The 23,846-nt window shown below is 38.2% G+C and overlaps 1 protein-coding gene across 2 annotated transcripts in view; it reads right to left on the reverse strand.

Annotated features, from left to right (window-relative positions):
* si:dkey-183c6.7 (urea transporter 2) overlaps positions 1-18,813 on the reverse strand; it is a 35,916-nt gene extending 17,103 nt beyond the window's left edge. The window contains exons 1-5 of one of the 2 annotated variants that reach the window (XM_025900254.1): positions 18,483-18,813; positions 17,535-17,685; positions 1,975-2,109; positions 1,357-1,546; positions 643-771 (exon numbers count right to left, since the gene is read on the reverse strand). In XM_025900254.1, the coding sequence (XP_025756039.1) occupies positions 643-771; positions 1,357-1,546; positions 1,975-2,101 (446 nt within the window). In that variant the 5' untranslated portion in view covers positions 2,102-2,109; positions 17,535-17,685; positions 18,483-18,813. Of the gene's footprint in view, positions 1-642; positions 772-1,356; positions 1,547-1,974; positions 2,110-2,210; positions 4,220-17,534; positions 17,686-18,482 lie in introns of those variants that run through there. The other variant, XM_025900251.1, reaches the window with a different exon arrangement.
* Positions 18,814-23,846: the final 5,033 nt, after the last annotated feature.

Raw genomic sequence — 23,846 nt, forward strand, 5'->3', positions numbered from 1 at the left:
TCATCCAGGTAAGGAAAACCCAGAAAGTTTATTATGTTCATCTGGACTTTTCAGTGGGAGACACGTTTTGTCACTGATGCAGTCACTTCTTTTTCTTGAATATCCTGTTGACTGACTACTGTAAGTCTCAGCAGAGACAACTCATGATGGGGAAGCTATAATCCAATGTTCATTTTTATGCATTCAACTGGCACCTCACATTTACAGCATGCTATTTAGGCAATATGGTTTAGCTTACCTACAGTTGCTTTGCATGTGCAAGCTGCTTTGCAACCCGTTTCCACGTCAGCTCCTCCTTTCATGCTATATTTGGATTAATCAGTGTCATATTTACTGACTGCGATTTTCACATGTACAGTACATATAGAAAGATGGGGAAGTTCGCAAACAGAGTCAGATATAAAAGATATGAACGACTGCAGACAGAAGGAAACATCTTCTTTTGAATTTAGAGAATCTGACTGAAAGGACAACATGAATGACAGCCATTCCTTACCTGAACCATTAACATTAACCTTGAGAAACCTTGAGAGTTGAGAAAGCACTCTGAGGAAATACTACTACTATACTATACTATACTATACTATAATGGACACACAAGAAGGCAATATAAAACAATGAGTCCGTGTATGTGTTTCTTACCATGTTGCTGACCCCAGGAAGACAGGCAGCAGGAGCCACCAGTACCAGTCTCCAGCTGAGCTAAACTCTCCCATCAGCAGAGACACCAACATGCCGTTAAAACCATGAAGACCTCCCGCCACCTCAGCACTATACACGCAGACACAGAACAGGAATATTCACATATGACGATTACATTTTGCATGTGGAAAATTAAAAGAATTTAAAAAACCTGAAAGGCAATAAATCTGTACTGTTTTTCTGTAAAGCAATACAAATCAACAAAGCTTTAAATAGATTTTAATGGGTTCTCAAGAAAAATAAAATGTTCAGTTGAGTTAATGAGCTGAGTCCCATGGGTGACATTAAACTTTCTCTGCATGTCAAAGTTAAAAATATGAGGATCTCCTGTTCAGCTGGAATTGTTTTATAAACCTTAAAAACATATTTCACTTTGTATGGTATAAATACTGGGAGAAGGCTTCAAAAATAAATGCAGGGTGGTGTGTATGCAGGGCTTTTAGTTGTGGAGCTGAACTATTCTCATGAATTTTAAGTAGAAGCCCCGATCAATTTTAGCGAGCCTGAGTAGATTACAAGGTCAAAGGTTAAAGAGGATATGTTTTATTTATGTGCTTTTAGAATGACCAAAGCATTAAATATGGACACATAAATGTGCACTGCTTTCAGCTTCTGTAGTGTTGCCTGTGTTTGTGCATTTCTATATCATCCCACCTGTCTTGTCCTGTGATGACAGCTGTTAGCGTGGAGGCCAATACTCCCAGAGTTCCCAGCAGGCCCTGCCAGGGGGAAGCCCAGTACAGGGCAGCCAGGATGAGACCACCACTCAGCGGGTTGTTGGCCAGAATTACCCTGGTCACCGCTCTCAGGCCACAGACTACCAGCTGTAGCACAAATGACTTGTCTGAGGGCACATGAGGAAAAAAAAAAGGTCCCTATAAATAAACAGAAATTCACAGCAAGGTGCTTGCAGATGTGTGTGGACTCACACATCTGCAAGTGGACTCAAAGAGGCAAGTGCAGCTTTCACAAAATTTCAGCCGCAGTTGGATTTCTTGTTGCTAAGTCAGGGTTTTATAGCAGAATCAAAATTGGATTTTAATGATAATTTTGTTCCAAGTTGGAGAAAAAGTGCGGCAGCATTCTCTGTGGGAGTCGCATGATGATTACGTCTGCGTGTTTTAATGGTGATGTAAGCATTTCTGAATCATTTATTCATAATTATGGTAATTTAGCACTTCCTCTAGTGGCAAAGTTTTGCGATTCATTACATTAAGATTAGTATTAAAAGAAAAGGCTTCCGGATGGCATGTAATTTGTGTGTTTTCCTACCCTTCATGTACTTATCCAAGTGCTCCATGTCTCCACTGCACAATAGCAGGCCATTCAACACACGCCGACTGAAGCTGGCCCGGGTCCTGCTGGCCTTCTCCACCTCGGTTTTGGTTTCTATCCACATCCCTGCAGCTGCTGGGCCACACCGATACAAAACGTGGCAAAGGGATAATAATTATGCTGCAATACTTCAAGGTTCTTCTTATTTGCGACTCTTTTTGTTCTGTTCTCGCCTGTGTTTGTTCCTCTGTTGCTTTTTTCCTTCCGCTCCCTTTGGTTCATCTCCACTCTCCTTCACCTCCCTTGCTCTCCCCCTTCCCTTTCCAGTGAGGTTTAAGGGGGTAACTTATAAACCGGCGGGTAACGTATTCACACAGCTTTCGAGCACAGTGCCAGAGACGAACAAACTCCAACAACATCACAGGAAGAAGACTGGTCCGTCTCTTGCTCCATTGTCCTCTCTTTCTCCTCTCCTCAGCCAGCCCCACTCTGACATCTCATCACCTATTGTTTGTTCATTTAAGCTACTCATCCACTTTTTATTGCAGCATGTGTGTGAATGTTTGCCTTTCCTTATTCGTAAAGCCATTTGTGGGCCTCATGTTATCTGATGTTTTTCCAAAAGGTGTAACATATAATCCAGATCTCTGTGCTGCTGTGTCCTCTCTGAGAAAGATATGGGAGAGGAAATGTTGTAGACACCAAGTTCTGGAAGTTCTGAGCAGCACTTGCTTTGCTTTTGACTTCCTGTTGACATCATTTTAAAGAAGATCCATACCAGAGCCATAACAAGACACTACTGCTGCCTTGAAAAGTCTTTTCCCTCCACTCCAATTTTAGAGCACTCTGAGTTGAGCGAAAAGTGTGTATTGCTGTTTTAAGTGTGTGTATACCTGTAAATCTTCCACGTTTGTAGTGGCTTACAACTCACTGAATGACCTAAATATCAGAAAAATGCTTTGATTTGACAACTAAGCTTGAGAAACAAAGGAACGCGACTCTGTGGTGACTGCATAACAAGTTGTGCGCTTGTGTGTGTGCATGCACGGCAGTTGTTGCACATCCATTAGCAGACCCAAAGTGGAGCAAGTGAAAGCAATAGCAGAATGGCAGACATCATCTCCAAAAGTGAATCTTTTCACTTCATCTGAAGCAGAAAAGCAAGGATTCAAAAGCCGTGTGTTTGCAGGTGGGAATTGCTGTGCCATTTAAGAACCCCTGACAGCTCATCTCTCTCTCTTTCTTGCTTCCTCTATCTCCCACACTCTATCCATCTTTTATTTGCTTCAATAAATACATCCACTTCCCTCTGCTTGTCGCTGCTCCTTGGCTCATTCCATCAATCACAGATGATGGAAGAGAGCTACAGATGGATACACACACCCGAGTGGACTGTAATAAGAGGAAGGAAAACGCTGGACCTGCAAATGTGGTGGTTTTATAAAGACACACGCAGCCACAGGTCTACAGCACATGAGGACAAGCCACTGGTGCACTGATATGCATATTCTTATTTTTCTTGTTAGGTTTTTGTGTTTACTTTACTACAGACTCAATTTAACAGAGGCTGAAGGTCACTGAGAGCATAAACGCATCACACTCAGAGGGTGGAGCCTTACAGTGAATTATAAAGTATGGACTTATCTGCATTAATGTGTAACTTGTGTGTTGTCTAGTAACAGAAAACTGATCACATGTGGGAGGAATCAACCAAAAGACCTTTGCTCTGAAGAAACATACAGTTCCACCAGACGGGCTTTGTTAAGTAACTTGTACAGTGACACAGGGAAGTGTGTGAAGTCTGTAGAAATACACTGTACAATATGCGTGACAGATAGAAAATCTGCACATAACATCATTGTGTCGGTTTTGTTGTACTCCTTTGTGTTTCTGTGGTTTTACTTTCCCTGCTGCCGTGCATGTTTTCTTGTGTTAGTTAGTTTTATAGTTTGGTTATTTCAGGTTTGACTTTGACGTTTAGTTTTCTCATGTGCCTTACTGTTATATTTACTTCCTGCCTTTGTTTTTATTCCCTGTTTTCTTTAATTGTTTCCACCTAGGTCTCCAACTAACTTTTTTTTTACCAGTTAGCTATTCTCATGTCCTTCTTTCTTCTTTAAGCTCATCTGTTCACCCACCTGTTACTTTGTGTTTTATCCTTCTCCTATGTTCCTGAGGTTCTTTGTGCCCTATTTACTTCTTTGTATTATTTTGTGTCTTGGGTTTGTATTGCCAGTTTTGTGTAGCTATTCAACTAGTCAGTAAGTATGTATGCTGCCGGACTCTATTTGAGGATAATGAAATGTAACAGTTTAAAATACAAAATTATAAAAATCTAACCATAATCCCTGATATCTATCCCAGAGTCTGTGCCCTACATTCTACATGAATACAGCTGGATTTGTGCTACCAATTTTTATGATTGAAAAAGGAGGGAAAAAAGTGTCAAAAACTATAGTTCCTTGACTACAAGAATATTCAGTCCCTATACACTTCTCTGTTAAAATGCATCCCTTTTTACAGCTTTGGACAAAAAAAACAAAAACAGTTTTGGTCCAGAGCTAATTTCACCTTTCATGTTAGTTATACCTACCATGACTTTAATAACTTCCTTATTGTTGTAATGTAGCATGGTGTGTAGATAATTGTACTAACAGTAATTGATACACTAGTTATGATCATTTCTAGATAAGAACAAACAAACAACATCAACATTTTACTAAATCAAAAAGCTAAAACTGAGGCTACAAACCAGTGCCCATCTTTTATATACAGTTAATGAGAGCTATCTGCAGCAGTGTCCTCACTCAGTTAGATTCATAACATATGGGCTTACCCAATACATCTCTGCAGTTTAATGTCTCCTCAGACTAAAAGTGATAAACTGGATGGTCTCAGTACATTACTACAAACCATTAATGTCACGTCAACATCCACCAAGAACAGAGCAAAACAGAAGTACCAGCAACTGCTATACACATCGAATGGACACATTATGTTTCGCAAGTATTAGGGCATTAATCTGAGGTTTCAGATAAAGAAAGAACAAGCTACCAATCAGAACTAATGCAAGTGTTCGAATCAGTTTTCAGAAATGCCCTACAGCCACTAAAGTATCTAATTACTGAAGTGGCTGAAAGAATCCAATCTTCAAAGCAAATGGAGCACGAGGCCCTGATAACATCACAAATGAGGTGCAGAAATAACAGCCCATCTGGACTTCAAGATGCAGTTTTCATACTGTTCATCATGGTGCTTAGCCCCAAAGTTTTTCCCAGACGCTTTCACTGAAGAGCTAATTGTCTTAGAATATTCTAACATTTCCTTACTGTGTCAACACGGAATTACTAAATGTCCACATAAGGCAGTTGGGGTGTGAGGGCAGGACACACATGAAATACACTGATAAAAGGAAGGACATGGGGCGATTGTGTTATCTGGAAGATTAGAGAGGAGAGCAGAGGAAAATGGGCATTTTCTTCTCCTTGTTACCATAGTGATTGTCTTTTTCCGTCATCGTTCTTTATCATCTTCTCTTTCGATGTTCTTGGATGCATGTGAAAAACTCACGCTGACATACACAGACTTTGTTTTGCCACTTTAGCTTAAACTGATGCTAGATAATTTAATCGGCTTCCCAGAATGCATCAGAGTCAAGGTGAGCCGCTGAAAAACATCCTGACTTGACTGTAAAACACTGAAATGGCAAAGACTGGACTTTAAAACCACCGTGTGAGCCACTGTGAGGATCTACAAACAATTTCACAATTCATTTTAAAAGAAAGGCAGAACATTTAAATTATGGTTGTATAGAAGGAACGTGAACATGCTGACTATTCACTCACCCAGCCTCATTCTCTAAAGACTAAAAAAAGGCAAAGATTCAAGTACAAAGTGAAGATGGCTCCAATACAAGCCCTGCAGAGAGAAGCATGCCATGAATCACAAAGTGAACATTTATGGCTTACATGTGTCCTCTCACTCAATATCAGAGAAACACAGTTCCTGTTTATTAATTCAGCACTCAAAGTCTCACACTACTAAAAATATTATTGCAATAGTGCACTCTGGAAACTATACTATACTAAAACTATATTATAATATGATGTTTCAAACTTTAAATCCAATGTATTTGAAGGTTGTAAATGTGGTTTTTAAAGATTTGACTTCATCTTTAAAACCACAACAAAGGAAACATCTCAGCTTGTTGGTGCAAATTAAAATTTAACTGATCAGATTTTATTGATCTGGGATCCAATTGTCACCTTATACTTATTTTGAAAATAAATACATATTTTATATTTTAACAGCATGAAAATCAGGTCAGCTCTTCAAGTGCTTGCAGTGTCACACACTGCCATAAGCTCCAGGCCTATAATCTTGACTTTACAGTAAAAATAAGCAGACCTGAGAATGTACTAATGTTTTTTTTTCTTTGCTTATCACCCTAAAGTAGCTAATCAGTCAGGTGAAGATTGTACACATGCACATCAGCATTTTAATTACAGTGACTTCTTTGGCTTGCGTATCATTGCAATAGACTTGTCTTCCTTGCATTCTATTAAGAAAAGCACTGAAGAGTAAAACATTAGAGAAGGTTGGTGAATGAATGATGGACCGATCCAGTGGAGAGCCCTCTGGATGATGAGTGGAGCTCCTTTTTCCTTTCCCTTTTCTTTCTAAGTGGATCTTAATATTACTTGTGATGAAGCTGATTGGCTAAAGCGTATGCTCTCCACTATGTTCTCATATTTTAATCTTGGTGCTGAGGAGCTGCAGCATAGTTGGATTCAGAGATTGGATTCACAGAATAATTGTCTGTAATGTCATAACTCTGATGCCTTTTTTGTTACTTGTATTTTTATCATAGCTGGTTTAACAGAAGTTATTTGTGCAATGTATGTGAACAAAATGTGCTGCATTTTGGAAAGAAGAAATCATTTGCAGCCTGTTTGGACAAATATAATAACATTAGGAAAATGTTCATATGTAACAACTAAAAGCTGGAAGCCGGTAAACTAAGACTGTCTTTGTTTATATACTTAAAATGCACATACATTTCATCCTCAAAATAAATGCTTTGTTACTGATTGTCAGTAGTTTCTGCAAACATGGGCAGGGTGCAGTTGATGTGTGTAAGCCCAGAAACAGGCTGGTAAATGGTCACTGATTGTGCAGCTGCTCTAAATATACTCCAGTTTGGAAGCTATGAGTAGGATTTTAAATATAGCCTTCTCTTTGTGTTGCTATCGTCATGCCTGCTACTTTGCTCGGCTCCCACAGGAATGAGGACAGCTAAAATAAATCCAATCAAATAAATACACAACCAAAAGAGATCATGCAGGCGAAGAGTGACTGCTGAGTTTTTCTGACTCACTGCCTTAAAGCTACGAGCTCCTCAGCAGAATGAAGTACACCAGCTGTGTGTTGTCCAAATGACTGCATGGACTGGCTGGGCGATTTATGTCCACATGAACATTTTTTTTTTTTCTCCTTTCCAGTAGTTTTAGCAAGTAGAATCATGATGTGACTGCCCTGTGGTGCCAAAACGTTTTCTTTCAAGGTTCTTCTTGCTAGTCAATTACTTTTATTTATTTTCTTTTATTTTTCACATTAATATGTATATTGTGTAACAATGCCAGAGGTAAATGGACTGTTTCTTTTGTAGCGCTTTTCTATTCTCCCAGGGCACCCAAAGCACTTTATACAACATGTCTCATTCGCCTATTTACACTTTTTCTATGCTTAAGTGGTTGCTATCTAACATTCACATACATTCATGCTTGGCAATTTGGGGTTGCTAAGTATTAATGTTTGATTAATAAATAACTTGCTCTACCTCCTGAGCTACAGGAGAATGACAAAAAACCAAATGAACTAGGCAGAGAACGCTCCAAGAGACTTAAGCTATCCTCCAAGAGCCCCTCAAGAGTACTGAAGACCCAAATGTTCCAATGACAATCCCACTCCAACAGAAGAAAGAAAAGAGCCCCAGACAGAGCATCCACAGCCAAAGGGCAAGAGCTCAAGAGGCCTGCCTTCCCAGCATGAGCCACCAGTGGCCCAGGTCTGTAGGCGTCCGGAGAACTGCCCAACATCCAGCAAAAAGGTTAACCCAGCGACTTCATGGATGATGGAATTAAATCACATGTTTAGGATTTGTCATTTATGTAGTGATTTCACAGGAAATAAATAAACAACATTAGAAGACAATGTAAAACACAAATCTTTAATTTACTGCTTGGAGGGTAGTTAGATTAGATGAGTAGTTAGATAAGCAGCCCAGATGAGGGGCAGATGAAGGCCAAATTCCAGGGAACTTTCCAGAGGGTCATACAACATAAAACTAGACTAGAAACAGAAAAAGATTAACAAAACAGATGATGAAAACTAGAAAGAAAGAACAGAAAAAAGCAGGTTTGTACAGGTAATGTTGTGGAAATTTTAACAATAACTTGCAACAAACCCAGTGAGTATGATTTGAAGTGGGTTTAATAAACAAATTGCAATGTGGAGAGAAACATCCCAGCCAAACACTAGGATGATATCTGAAATTTGAGTGGGGTTGCTCATCTTTATACACACACAGACACTCTCAAACAAAGAACATTCCACAGCACATCACGTATACCTTCAGTCCAGCTCATCCTTGACCCCCTCCCACTCTAAGGAAAGTTACGACCTCCCATCACCTTCGTTGAGCAGGATGTCTGGAGATCTTCAAGTCTACAATAAGTCCACTGTTAAGGTGCAATAAAACTTGGAGCCCATTTATGATAACATTCTACATCTATGCATACAGCTGGTGCCAGGAGTGATCTTGCTATACTAAAGTGAGAAACTGATATTACTATTACTAATGTGATTTGATTAAAATATGTGATTAATACATCAGAAAAGAAATGTGCCACCACAGTAAACATGAAATACAAACCAACAGCGATAAGGCCTGAAATTGGAGTCTTTATTGAACCTTCTGATGAAAAAATATGTTTTGTGCAATATATTTTGGTTTTTCACACTGATAATGCAAAAGTCTCAAAAACTCCCCAAACTATATGCATCAAATGTGATACACTTGATGTTTACAAGGTTAACCCTGCAAGGTTTAAGTGCTTTAGTTTCATTAGAGAATCGTGCCAAACAAAAATACTGTTGTCCTTAAAAGAAATCGAACCTTTTGGGGTTTTACCCAGCAGTAAAATTCAGCGTATACAGAAAAATTATGATCCAGTACACATCATAAGATTAAAATAAAGCAACTAAAATAAACCAGACTTGCCTCAAAAGCTTCAACAATAATTTCAATGAGATAGCCTGAAGTTTGCACTCCAAACTGGCTAACAGTGACATACTGGCATTTAAAGGACAGTAAGTAGCATTTCCTGGTGGTTCTTACTGTGGTCTTTTATTTTGGAATCCCAATGGTGGATTCAGTTTCCATCTCACATAACATGCCCTTGAACACAAAACCAATGAAAGGAACTCTGACCTCCCCTTTGAAAGTCATGAATGTTCAATGCTCTGTAGAACTGACTAGATCATTTAATTTGTTGGTGCAGCACTAAGAGACCTCAGCTTTTAAAACCTCTGTCTTAGATTACTTATTCAATTCTGCTTCTGCAGGCAGGTCAACTTGGGGATAATTCGATAGTCATACTGATATTTTGACTGGTGGTAATGCAGATATTTTCTTTCACTTTTACGTCTCATAAAAGTACTAGTTTATGAGATGAATGCAACTTTAATGTAAGTGTTTATTTAAAATGTGTTCTCTGAGCTGTTAGATTTTTTGCTCAGTGTAAACTGGTCATGCTCTGTTAAAATATTAAGCAATTTTAGTTACCCTATTAAAACTCAGCCTTCATATAAAGTCCTTGATCTTAAAATAGTTTGTATTGAGTTCATGTCAGCTGTTTGATCTCTGGCTGTGAAAACAGCAGCTTTGAGCTAAAGCTTGACAGGGGGCTTTTGGGATGCCTTTTCCCAAAGGCCACGTGTTAGATCAGCATTTTATCTTCTTTTCTCAGAGCTACTGCTGCAAATAAAGATGAATGGAAATACATAAATATTTTGAATCCTGGATGGAGAGTAAACTATCAAGTCTAATTCTGATTTTGACTTCACATATTCCCTGTTTTTAAACCTCTTTGTTCATCTTGCAAGTATATCAAATCCTGAGAGGTGAACTGAGTTGAATGCTCCTGACTTGAAAACAGCTTCTTTTTATTTCTTGCAAAATCTCTCTGGGAAATAAACAAAAGCTGGAGATATTTTCATGACTGAAATGTTCTGCCAGTGGAAGACGGGATGTCAGACCACAATCACTTTTCAACCCAGAGCCAAAGCGATGCTGAAAGGCACAAAAACTCTTGCAGCATTAAGATCCAACCCACACCAACATGTTTCACACAAAACCAAAGTCTGTTCTATGGCGAAACTGTGAAATATCGTCTGAAAACACTACTGAATAGCTCCAATCTCACTATTTGTGTTGCATCTACAAATATGTTTGCCTCATTGTGTTGCACAGACTCAAACTGAGTTCATTATAGCTCCCTGATGTTAAAGAGCAGGAAAAACCCAACTGGTGCTTGATGATTGGTGAAAGCCACAACTCTACCAGGTTGTGATCCCATTTAGCACTTCTCTGAGCATTTAATTGACACATTGGGTTGTTTAATAAGTTGCATTATACAAAAATAGCCATGTCTGTTTCTTAATCTTAAAGGCTAGGCACAATTTAGTCAAAATATTTAATTCATGAGCATCAATAGAATACGCAGAATGGGGGATTTAAATCGGAGATTTAATCATTAATATTAAGAATAATATAACTGAGTCATATAATAATTAGAAACTGTTTCTCTGCTGGATCAGCTTGCCCCAAATATTAAACCTATTTTCTGTCTATTTGCAAGGGATTTGGTTGATGGCACACATTCTGAAATATTTCATATTCTTTTAGGCAGCTAAAGAAAAATATTTCTAATCTCACCCCACTCTGTCTATTCAAGTCTTTAATGTCAAACAGAAATTTTAAAAAAAAGTTATTGTTATATCTATCAACCCATATTTATTTAACCAGTTGTTATTGTAGGGTCTTTACCCTACTATATAAAGTGGCAACTGTTGTTGTGATTTGGTGCTACATAAGTAAAATTATATAAATACATTTGAATTTGAATTTAAAAACAGGAAAATTGCAGCCTGTAGCTGCTGAAATTGGGGAAGAGGTGTGTGTGTTTCACCTGGACAAGTCACCAGTTCATCACAAGACCAACACAGGGAGAGAGACGTTCATGCTTGCATCCATACTTATGGTCAATTTAAAAATCACCAGTTAGATGTATGGATGTATGGACTGTGGGTGGGAACCAGAGCACCCAAAGGAAACCCATGTAGACATAGAGAGAACTTCAAACTATGCACAGAAGTCTTTTTTTCTGTAAGGCAACATCAGCAAAAAATATTTCTTTTGAGGCAAAGGTGATACAATGAATATTACATTAAAAAACTAACCAAAAATCAATTTGTGCAAACTTGGATTTTGCAAATATGATCATGTCAAAATTAACTTGATATCTGATTTCATAGGAATAGATCTTAGCAGATGTGTAAATACATGAACACGTGTACAAAAAAAGGGTTACTGTAGACATGATCATTTCTTCAGGAGGCCTTGACGAGATGTTTTAATCTCAATGTTTCCACCTTTTGTTTCCTTATATATTTGTAAGACTGAGATGAGTTCCACTATTGTGTCGAACGGGTCGATAGCCTCCGTGCTCTCCAGGGGAGAGCAATTAAGAAGCAGCTGTAGGTGAAGAAACTAGATCATTAGAGCACATTACAGCTCTTCTCTGTGTGTGTATGCATGCATGGGTGTGTGCATGTGTGTGTGTCTGAGTCAATAAACACAGATACAGGAAAACAAAACATAAAATCTTTAGACTTGGCCATTCCTTGGGTCTTATACTTTTCACTCTGCACTCTACAGATACAATAAATCTGATCCAAAGTTCATCCAAAAATGAAATTAAACTTTAGCATTTAAAGTGTTTAACTTTAAATTTCCATACTAGATGGCTGAATGTGCCTTGTAGTAAAAAGCACTGAGTTCCCAGTTAGAGGTGAACCTGCTACATAGGTACCAGTCAATATACAGGTTATACAGTGTCCTTTATAGAGGTCTTTTTAGGTTGAGACTAGCCCACTAAACATTGGATGTCGGATAGATGTGCTGATCGTGTCTATATCTGGTCCATCAGTCCTTGACAGATTCTGGACATCTATATGACGTCCAAACCAGGTCCACAATTTGGACGTCCAACATGACCAAACCTGGACGTCAACATGATGTTCAACATTTGAACTTTGGACTGGATTTTTTTGGGGTTATGTGGTTACCTATTGATTTATTCAGTACAAGTGGAGTTTTTTTGTTTTTGTTTTGATTGTTATTTTTAATTTTCCATTTTTTCTTTAACTGGTTTATTTATTTAAATTAATCGACTTATTTGTTTGTAACCAGGTTAAAACTTTCATTTATTCAAATTTTTGGAACTTTTAAAAACACTGAAATCCTGCTACTTTACATGTTACAATGTAAAATAATAATGGTTAAAGTATTTAGAAAAATTTTGGAATTAATTTTTAAAGAAGTACAATGTTTTTAACAAGTTTAAAAGAGCATTTGCATTATATATGATTCCTTTTTATTTTAGTGAAGTTGGTATCCTGTCTTATTGTGAAGAGCTTTGTAAGAGGAAGTGAGTGTGTTTGTGATTGGCAGCAAGACTAAGATAAGTTGTGATGGAAAATACGAGAAGTTTGTGCAAGTGTGTATGTAGGAACTGGACTATCTGCTCATCAGTTCTTGTCTTTACTTGTAAGAAGCTGGGGACATTTCTGCTCAAAATCCACCAGCTGCTTGCTTTTGTTTTAGTTCAAGACCCCAGCGCCATTTTGGAGATGTCCGCTGATCATTATGCATTCCTTCACAATGTTTCTGTACAGAAAACATTCCCTCCATTCTCTGGAAACATGTGACTACAGAGCCTATACATGTAGAAGCATTATAAAAACAACATCTAAAATGAGTCTAAGTTTGACATTGAAAAGACGTCCGCAACAACCACTAAATAGCCCGTACACGGAGGTCAAAAAAGTACAAAAAAGTAACCCCTTCAGTGGGCCAAAATTGTATGTTTAAAAATGATTTATGAAATACGTCAGTCTGACATCACTTTGCACAGTCCTACGCTTCCAAGGGTGTAGAGTTCAACACATTTGCATGGCAAGTGAAAGGTTGTTTGTTCAATCCCAGATGGAGACACAAGTCCCCTTTGGCATTGCAGAAAAACTCAGCTGCTCCCTTACCATGAGAGGTGGCAAGGGAGCAGCTGAATGTAGCTAGGCAACAACAGGACTTTCTTAGGACTATAAAAATATGGTTTGGGTCAAAAACAAAGTTAGCCTTTTGCATATTTCTTTACACATCTGCTAGATGACCACTAAATCTGTGTTGTGTTCTATTACTGATTACAATGGATGATGACAGCATCAGCCCTCTGCCTTCTAGCATTCTGCCTTCTGAGAATGCTAGAAGGCAGAGGGGGATATGAAGGGGCTAATAACTCAGTTCTCTATCAGACCCTTCAAAATAGACGATAGTGCTTTATCATTTCTGATGCAGCATCAGCACATTAACACATCCTCAGTCTGCTGAACTGTCAGTGTTTTTGTATGACCAGCCGGTCACACTGTCTTTCCTGTCAATGTCATCTGTGTTTCAGACAAACCAGCACTGACCCTCTGCTATGCCCACAGCAGCTGCCTGTCTCTGCTGTCGCTGCAGTTCTTAGCCCACACTTACCCCCTCAAATCCAGGTCGACACTTCTAAATAGAGAGAACAAGAAGCAGAGGAGGACGGATTAGTAGTGTCAGAGTGAGAGTTAATAGAATCTCAAATGAAGTAAATTGGCTTCAGTTTGCAGGCTTGACGTCTACCCATAGAGGATTTTGTTTTGGAGTAATAGCTAACTGTAAATAGGCTGAACCATCCAGCCACACAAACAATTTGTTAGAAGTGTAATATTTGTCTTACTCTGGCCTCAGCTGTTAGAGATAAAAGTCTGAAAGTGAACAGTTGCGTTCACTTTGAATCTTTGATATGCAAATAAAGCTGTGACACAAGCAGCTATGTGCATGCAAACAGCCTCTTCAGTACCAACTGCAATGACTGCATGCTTCAGCTGCTAATACACTGAGCCTGGCAGCCGAGAACTCCAAAGAGCCTTTCATCTCAACACAGGAAAGAAAACTCAACTCTATGACACTGAGGCAAATAATCTCATTAAGTTAAGTTATCGTAATGTGTAAAAATTGAACTTTTAAATCAAGGTAAATTGTATTTAGCAGCTAATACTGTGGAGCAATAGAGCTGCTAAATATGATTTTTCTGTATTCCGAGTTGAAAGGCAGTTCATTTTTTTATGGAACGTCCCCTTAATTCAGATTTACCACTTGGAATATTGTAGCAGACCAACATACCCCGAGTTAGCTATCCAAGATGGTGGAACTGAGCTCTATCCATGAAAGTGTTTTTCTGTTTGATTGCTAGTGATAACTGAATGGCTCTACCTTGCTGAGAACAAAATAAATCCTGTTTTTCCTGGATTTTTCTGGAACATGCTAATATGTGAGTTCCAGGATATCTAGCACAACTGAGGTTCAAAGACCATCTAAAAAGATATTACACCTATTATCAGTGGTGTAGCACACTGATATAATATTTTCTCAATTTCGTCAAATTAATATCATTGCATTTAATAATATGTATATATCTTCAGATGTATTTTATGGATATGGATGCTAAAAACCCTGATCAAATTGTAATTTAACAATAGGGTTTATTATGGTGTGGGTTTTTGTCAAGGACTTACTGCATCATTGACTTTTGTATTCTGTTTTATTTTTAAAACAAAAGCGTTCCTCATATCTGTTGTTTACATCCACTGATGCAGATGCAGTTAATCTGAACGTGACATACGTAAATACGTGGTTTAAAAGGTTTTGTGATTAACTCTCTGATGTAAGAGGGCAGAAGCTTACATCCATTTGATTTGATTAAAAAAAGGAACACCAAAACATGCAGCCAAGAAGTAATGTGGTTGAATCGTTTGCATAGTATGTCTTTGTAGTTTCTCAGGCAGCCAAGTCACGGTCCTTTCTCCTTTAAATGCAGTGATACAGGCTAAACAACACAGTGTGTGTGGCACAGTAGAGTACAGTGAGTGTGCCCTGAGCTCTATATAGGATGAACCAAGCAGCAACTTTACAAATGCATGGCACAACATTAGAGAAGAGGAGAAACTTCAAAAATCTAAAAAAGCCCAGTTGCCTTCTTTTCAAGCTCTCAAGACCATTTATATGGTGCAACCTTTATTCTGATTGGCTTATGAAATGTTTCATTCTACCCCTCTGAAACCCTACATTTTTATCCTCTGTGTTCTCACTGAGGTGTTTTTGTTGACTATTTTTATTCTACTTGGTGTTTCAAAACCAAATAGACTGTGAATATTGGGATTCATGTAAATATCTCCAGTGTTTGCTTCACTCCTAATCCATTCGTTTTTTTTTTGGGGGGGGGGGGGGGGGGGGGGGTTGCATTTGTGTTTGTCTCATCTCAGCCTTAATTCCTTTCACCTGCATGTTCTTATCCAATGAGCCCAGTGTTCTATTTCAGTGTCTGTTTTCTTTGTCTTGCTTTCTCCGGCTCGTTTCTTTATATATGTGCATGAATGTGGTGTACAGTCTAATCTCCTTTCCTTTTCATTTTTGTTTATGTCTTGTTTAGTTTTTTATATCTTCCTGCTGTGCTTTGTGTCTGTTCCCTCTGCAGTTCTTCCCCTGCTGTGTGATTTGTATCGGTTATTAAAGCTAGTTTTGTGCCCTTGAAACAAATCCTTTATGTAATGCACTTGGGTTCTCTTTTGAACTCTAAGTATCATAGGGCTCACATTTAGGCAAAGCAATAAAACATCCAAACGTCTAACTTCCACCCAAAATGTCTGTATGATCAACAAAACACTGACACTTGCTGAACTAGAAAGAATATTTAATCGTTTCATCCAGTCAGTTTAATTTGTTCTCTAAAGGCAGTTCATTATAGACAATGTGAAAATCACATGAAAATACGCTTCATCTAGTTAACTGAAAGAAGGCAGATTATCCATCTTCTTCGGGGAGCACAGCTCTTTAAGCACTTTAATTGTAAAGTCAGTGAGAAGTTGAAGGTTATTATGCTTTTCATCATTTTCTGTGGTGACTACTCAAATTAAACACGGCAAAAGTTTTAATCTATGAGGTCAATGCATGTGCAAGTAATCCAAGCTCAGATTACTCTCTTTGTTTCAAACAGGGTTTTTGTCTAATCTTGAAACTGTTTGATGTCAGTGAGGGTGGATGTCCCGAATATGATCATCATAACTCCAGCTGTGCTCTTATAAAGCTCCCCTGGCTGTTTGGATCGGAGCATCCCATCTGAAGAACGCTGGCTCATGAAAAAGGGGCAAGGGAGGTCAAATATACATAAATTCCCCTTTATGCATTCATGTTGTGGCATCTAACGGTGTAATCGGTTATGGCATATTAAAAGTCCTCATTATTAATTTAGAAAAAATATATATGTTGTACTTTTTTCTTCATCTATATTGAGATGATGTGTGCAGCTGTGAGTGTGTGGATCAGACCAAGTCAGATGGAAAAATATGATGAAAAAAACGGCAAAGGGTGGAAGTGGGAGTGAGTGAGGATATTTGAGCTCTGCAGTTTAACAACATGTTCATGAGAAACTGGGATCAGGGATCAAGGGTGTGTGTGTGTGTCTGAGTGAGTGATAACTCTTCATGGCAAGCCACTGCTGGCCACAGGGAATGTACAAAAAGAGAGTAACAAGAGCAGCATCTGAAAGAAAAAGCAACGAGCAAGTGGAGAGTTTTTATCTGTTTTTAAAAAAGAATTTCACAGAAAGTGGCTGAATGAGAGAGATACAAGAAGAGGAAGGAGATGTAGGAAGTGGGATGGGGAACTCAAAAGGATGTTTTCCTCTGGGTTCAATTAGGTTCTTACAAAAACTGAGTACCAAAGAAACACATTTTCTTTCTCCACAAGCACGATTCCACACAATTAAAAAGACATTTAGATTAATGGAGGCCAGCTGTCACTAGACTTTCACTCAGCAGGCTTCTGTTTGAGTCAGTGGATTTGTATTTTATTTTTTGTATTGTGTGACTTGTTTTTGCTAGATTTAGGCACCAAATCTACTTGGTTTGATTTAGCAAATGATCATTTTACAACATTTGAAAATTCTCCTCCGCATCCTGGCTTATGAACATGCTTCTTCAAATACATGAGTCACTGTCTCAAAGTAAATGATAGTAAGAACACCAGAAAATAGATTCCACGAATGCCGTTCGCAATTTACATATATTTGCGATATGACACATACATAATGCATCTGCATCAATATGTATCTGAGAATACAGTTTACCTGTTGATCCCTGTTAGGAGACATATTGGTGAAGTCCAGGTTAGCACCACATGAAATTCCCATCACTCCAGCACTCTCACTGTCTGGTTGCTCTTGTAATCTTCCTCTGCCCGCTTCTCTGCAGACCATTAGCCGCACCTTTCCTCTGTCTCTGTCAGCGACAGTGGAAATACAAGGTGATAAAAATGATGGAGTGGCAGACTGGAGATTTAATCCACAAAACAAATTTGGCTTTTCATTTTTGCTCAGAGATGAATGTCTACAGTAGCTTATTCTGAATAATTCAACAGCTACTACTGAGTGCATTCACACATTTCTTCACACATCATCAGCCATTGTATGGATTTTCTACAATCCATTCTAACTGAGCAGTGCTATGATCCTACATAGCAGGATTTACTGTTATAATGTTGAATGTATCATATGCAGTAGGTTAGAGTAGACAAATGATTAGCCAAATTATATTTCATCTTTATTACTTGTGTCAAACTCCTTGATAGTACAATAAAATCAGACCAGACTCGAGGAGTGTTGTGTGAGATCTAAGCATGAAGATAACTTTCCTAACTCCCAAAATGAAACAAGAATGTAGCCTGAGGCAAGAGGTCTAGAAAAAAACATCAGCTGTGCAGTGTAGAAAGTACAGTATTTGTTTTAAAGAAGCATTCATACTTAATGCACAGACTTGATCATTATTTCTGAAACAAATTTAGAGTTTGCTCATCCACAAGCTAAAATTCAGTGTTTTGCACCTTTTTAGACTACTTGTAGAATACTGTGGAGCTGCATAACTATATAAACTCATACATGTTAAACTGCCATGTGTTGCAACTATTGCATCTTGTACTTTTAGCATTCAGTCCATCAGAATTCCCTCGCCATAAAGACCTTCTTGCTACCCGAGCTTTTGTTTTGTGAACAGTAGAACATGCGGTTGTGACTACTCACCTTCTCTTGCTTTCTCTCTAACGCTGTCTCCGTCTCCTGGGTCTCTGCAGTCATAGATCAGCAGTGGCATAAATTGAACCCAGGGGAATGCTGGAATGTTGTTGTTTAATCCTTTCATTTGTATTTCTCATTATATTTTCCTTCAATAAACCTCCCACATACTCTGCCTGCAGTTCCATTGTATATACATATTTGACTTTCTTTCACACCTCAACATATATTCTCTGTTCCTCTGTGAAAACAAGGGATAGACTTTATAAACTGTGAACCGTCACTGAAAGCAAAAGCTTATCAGTGCAGTCATGCCAGCCTTTTCTTTTCATGCCCATTATCTCACTCTGGCTCCTTTCCATTCCCTCTCCTTTCTCACCAGGATGACTGAGCAAAGCTGTAATGTCTCAACCTTTCCTTCCCACCTCTGTTAACCCTTAGTACTGTTCATATATCACACCTTCACAGTGTAAGCTGCATCAATTTTGGCCGATACTTCCGTCTTAGGTATCTGTTCCTTATTTTGAACTATTTAGAAGCTATTTAGGTGCCTAAATAGGTTCTCTGGCATTAATAAACAGAGGATTAATACTTGATAAATGTTTCTGAGAGCAGGGACAGTGTTTTATTTTGTAGGTTTTACAGTCATTTTCAGAGAAAAATGTCTACTATCATACAATATCATGTCCTGTTTTACCTAAGACATCAAAACATAACAGCCATAATGATTTTAATTGCATTTGATTGAAACTTAAAATGGAAAGAACATTTTAGGATTTGGGACTTTATATATCCATGTATAACCACTACAACCATCAAACATTATCTTTTATATCTTAAAAAGTCATCATAGCAAAGAAATTATCACAATAATTTTATTGTACATTTACTAATTATATAACACCTGAAACATAAACATGAAAATTCAAATGAAACTTTTAGTAATTCAATGAGCAGCTGGTGCCTGTCTTTGCATGAATACAGGAAAAGGTGGTCATGACACTGTCAATCTCCCTCTCGAACTCTATCACCACTGTCCTACAAAAATAAACACATGACATGTGCAGTTTCAAGGTTTCAAGATTATTTAAATCCCCCATTTTCCTTGATGTGGCCCACACTAATTGATTTAAAATCAGTAGTAAGAGATAAGGTTTAAAAGTGATCAGGAACAGTCTCACTGTACAAAAATCCATTGCACCTCAACAACAATTATTTATAATATTTTAATAGTTGTGTATTTTGGGTTATTTGAAAAGAAAGTCTTCCAACTTTAGCAAAAAGGATGACATTTAGGACTCTTTTTGTTTGTTTGTTTTTTCCACTGTTGCCAAATGTCAAAATGGGTCAAATTTGAACTGCAAGTAACCGTTAACAGTTTCACTAATCTCCTGCCTCCTGCTAAAAATTCCTCCTCCTTCTCTTCCAACATATCATCCCCCATTTGTTATCCTCTCCATGGTCTCCGCCTTGGAAGCACTACAGCGCTCTGTTGCCATGACAGCAAAGGTAATGTCAAGGCAAGAGATCAGCGAACCTGTTTTTAACCTCTTGTTTGTGTCTGTGAATCATACAGAGACACAGTGACACATTCTCCAGCCCCCAGGTGGTCTTAGCTTTACAGGCTGGGTCTCTCAGACCTAACAGGAGCTGGTTGTTTTTCTCAAAGACAGAACCTGTGGCCTTCATTCTGTTGCCATGGTAACCCGCATGGATCCTTTATTTGATAATTCTTTGGTTGTAATGCCCCTGGCGTAGTTTTGATTGGTTCGAATGGTGAAGGCTACAGTTAATAAACTCTAACCTTCACCACTCTGTGTTTTGTCTGGATTTTTTTTTTATTGAGGGAGAGCTATAGGTCAAGCACATAACTGCAGTATATTCCCTGCCAGTTCTGTTTAAAAATAAAGCTATAAAAACACACAACACTTTGGTAAAGCTTGATTTGGCCTTTTGGTCTTTTGAAAATACACGTGGTCATTATTGGGAGAAAGGACAGACATGATGAGCTAATGCTAACCTGAATTTATCATATACTGAGACACTAACTAAATGTTGATTTAGGGAACTTTAAGACATTAAAACATAAAGATCATTCCTTCTGCCTTAAATGATGACTTTTCCTATAGTGACCTACGATACTTAAAAAATTAAATACTTAATTTTTTAAGTATTTGGAGAAGTTTTACACAGTGCTACAAATGTATGTGAATTGAGGCTGTTGACTATTTTGTATTGAAATTTATTTTAGGCCCACATTGTAGGCCTGATTTTAGGTAGTCTTGAAACTGTACGTGCCATGTCTGTGTGTATATTTATGGGAAAGTGATGACAGAGTTCATGGTAGGCTTTGGCACTGTTCATGTTCCCATAGAGAAAGGTAACTGCTGGCTTCTCTTTGCATCATTTATATGAAGTCTTACCAGGCTATATCCCTCAAATTGTTCAACATTTTGTATTGATTTACATGGACTTACATAATTAGTGCATGCTAACAAATAAATGTCTAAAAGACTGACAGCAGCCATATGTTTGATCCATTGATCACAGTAGTTATGGCTGAGGTGGCGCTTGTCAACTGGGTTGTCAGTTTGTTCCCCAGCACCTTCTCATGTAAAAATGTCCTTGGGTAAGACAATGGACCTGAAGTTACCAGCATGCATTCTAACCAAACACAAAATCAGCTGATTAATTCCTCCTTCCATAGTTGTTAATCAGTGAGACTGCCTGCTGCTTGAAATTAAAGCCTGCAGCCTTTCAGCCTTCCAAAGAATAGTGCTGCCCATCACAGATTAATTGGTATATTCAAATGAAGCACTTTCATTCATGGGTCATCAAACTAACTAATTAAATGTTACTAGCAACAACAAAAATGTCTAAAGAGTCTAAAACTGACCTTTAATTAGGAAGGCACTGAGTTTGCCACATGTTCTACTCCCAGAAAGTTATTGTTTATTCCCATTAACCAATGTCAAGCCTTTTCTCTCTAATGGCATCAACGCCTAAGTAATCTTTTTTTCCTTTTAGCTCTCACAGCCTGACTTATAGCCAATCTCTATTCCCCATTTAAATGAGGTAATTAGTATCTGTTTGTTTATATGTGTTGTGACACAAATATCAGGACTGATGTGGATGATCAACTTTCTTTTTTATCAGTCTATAGTTGATGATTCGGTTGTCTGGAATATGCACTAAAATTGTCTGGAATAAATTCTGGTATGCAAGCAGCACCTGCAGGACAAACCTAAGAGTCTCAGTGAAACATGTTTAATTGTCGATGTCTGCATGACTGAAAGTCGTTTGCACAATGACTCATCCCCTCCATCCCACAGTGCACCAGGGACAGATTTCTCCACACAGACAGGTAATTTGAAAGAGGAACATGCTGAAAGATTAGAAAGGCTCTGGAGTATAGTATAAACACGGTCATGACTCAGACTGCATGAACCTTAACACAAGCTAAGCACAGAGATAAACAGTAAAAGTTAATCCTTATTACTAAAGTAAACACAGCTGAACTTTTATCCTATAGTACCACAACTAAATAGTATGTAGTTTATATAGACTGGGATCAATCAGAAGCTAATAGGATTAGCATAGAATAAAGCTATACCTAAGCCCAAACCAAACCACGCATTAAGCAAAGGCCCATAAGGAGAAAGACCTAATGTAAACTCTCATATAAATCTGTAGGTAACTGTGGTGAAGGGGATGTGGTGCACCTGACCTTTGTTAGCCTTTATGCTACAGTCACACTAGAAAACAGTCTTTGGAGAAGGCAACCAAAACTCATGCAATGGTAGGAAGTGAGCTTGCGTTTGCTTTGCTATCAGTTGCTATCTTTGAAGTACTTTGGTGTAACAAGATTGTAATAGAAATAAGATGTAGTCTGTTTGCTTTCAGACTGACACCAGTTTGCAGTTGAAATACAATTGACAATTAGATGCAATCTATTTGAAAAAATACAGCAACTAACTATGATAAATCAGTGAAAGTTGTGAATCTGCTGCCTTGGATATAAACAAAAATTCACATTCACTATGATATTGAGTTGCTGCAAGATGGCGATTCAACTGCAAAATGACATAGGCACTTGGCAACCTTGCTTTTGTATAGGAATGTAACCAGAACACAAACACCTGGTAATCATTTGACTCCAGTCTACAACTGCAAAGAGGCACATCACAGGCAAGTTGTGTTCAGGCTCCGATTAAATGGAACTGCCTGCATTTGAATTAGATCACAGTTATTTGCAGATATTTACCAATCTGCCTTAAAGGATTGCAGTCGGTCTGATTTGGACCGTGACTGCTTGGAGACAGGATTTCCTCCCCCAGGAGTAACTGGGGAAGGATGTCTGGAATATCCTATTTAGCCTACTGCCACCAAGAACCTGGCTTTGGATGAACAGAAGATCATGGATGAGTGGATGGAGACTGCCTCTCTCCAGGCAACCTGTCCAGTCACCTTTTGAAAAGGTCATTGATCAGACACAATGATATCACAATTAGGAACACAACAACAAGTGTGATATTTGGAAATGTGAAGTTATAAACATACTCCTTCTAATATATCTAATACTGAATATCATTACCACTGCCTAGTCTAGCATCAATGTTAGCATCACAAAAGATAATGTGCTATTATTAAACACGTGAAAAGATGACAACAAAGTTAGTTTTGCGCTGAACTGTTCCTGTACAGAATCCCTGCTCTTAATCTAATGGATGGGTTTCATCTCAGCTCTGCGGGGAACACATGAAGCAATGCATTTTGAGGATTAGACAGGTTATTGACTGTAGTTAGGTCAATTTTAATGCACCTTTGAAACTTTTCTGCATCAATTTATGCTGAAAATCTCATACATCAGTTGATATCACAATATGTAATACAGTACGCGTTGCGCTTATGCTGACTCCCTACGCATTAAGACGTGATTTATTATTCTGTCCTCTTTTATGAATCCCTGGCTGTAAGCTTGAGACAGAGTGTAGGGAGATGATAACTCATCCATCTTTTGGATATCATCTACATCTTAACTACATTACGTAGTAGTGACTGATGAAATGGAAGGATGAACAAAGTTTCCTTTTGATCACTTAACAAAAAGGCAACAAACTTTCTGAAGCTGAAAAACAAATGAGTCAGGATGAAATAATAATTCATAATCATATTTTTCAGGGAAAAAGCCGTGGCTGATGAAAAAAGATTCACCTCTGTCAGAGGTACCTGAGTGTTGGGTTTTTGTTCCTCTACTTGTTTTTATTGGGGTGGTGGTACAGATGACACAGTGGCTCCGGGGTTATTTATTTCTGCCACACAGAAATATTGTATCTCATAACAGAATGATGGATAGAGACCAATAAAAACAAT

Source organism: Oreochromis niloticus, linkage group LG3 (assembly GCF_001858045.2).
Source record: "Oreochromis niloticus isolate F11D_XX linkage group LG3, O_niloticus_UMD_NMBU, whole genome shotgun sequence".
NCBI lineage: Eukaryota > Metazoa > Chordata > Actinopteri > Cichliformes > Cichlidae > Oreochromis > Oreochromis niloticus.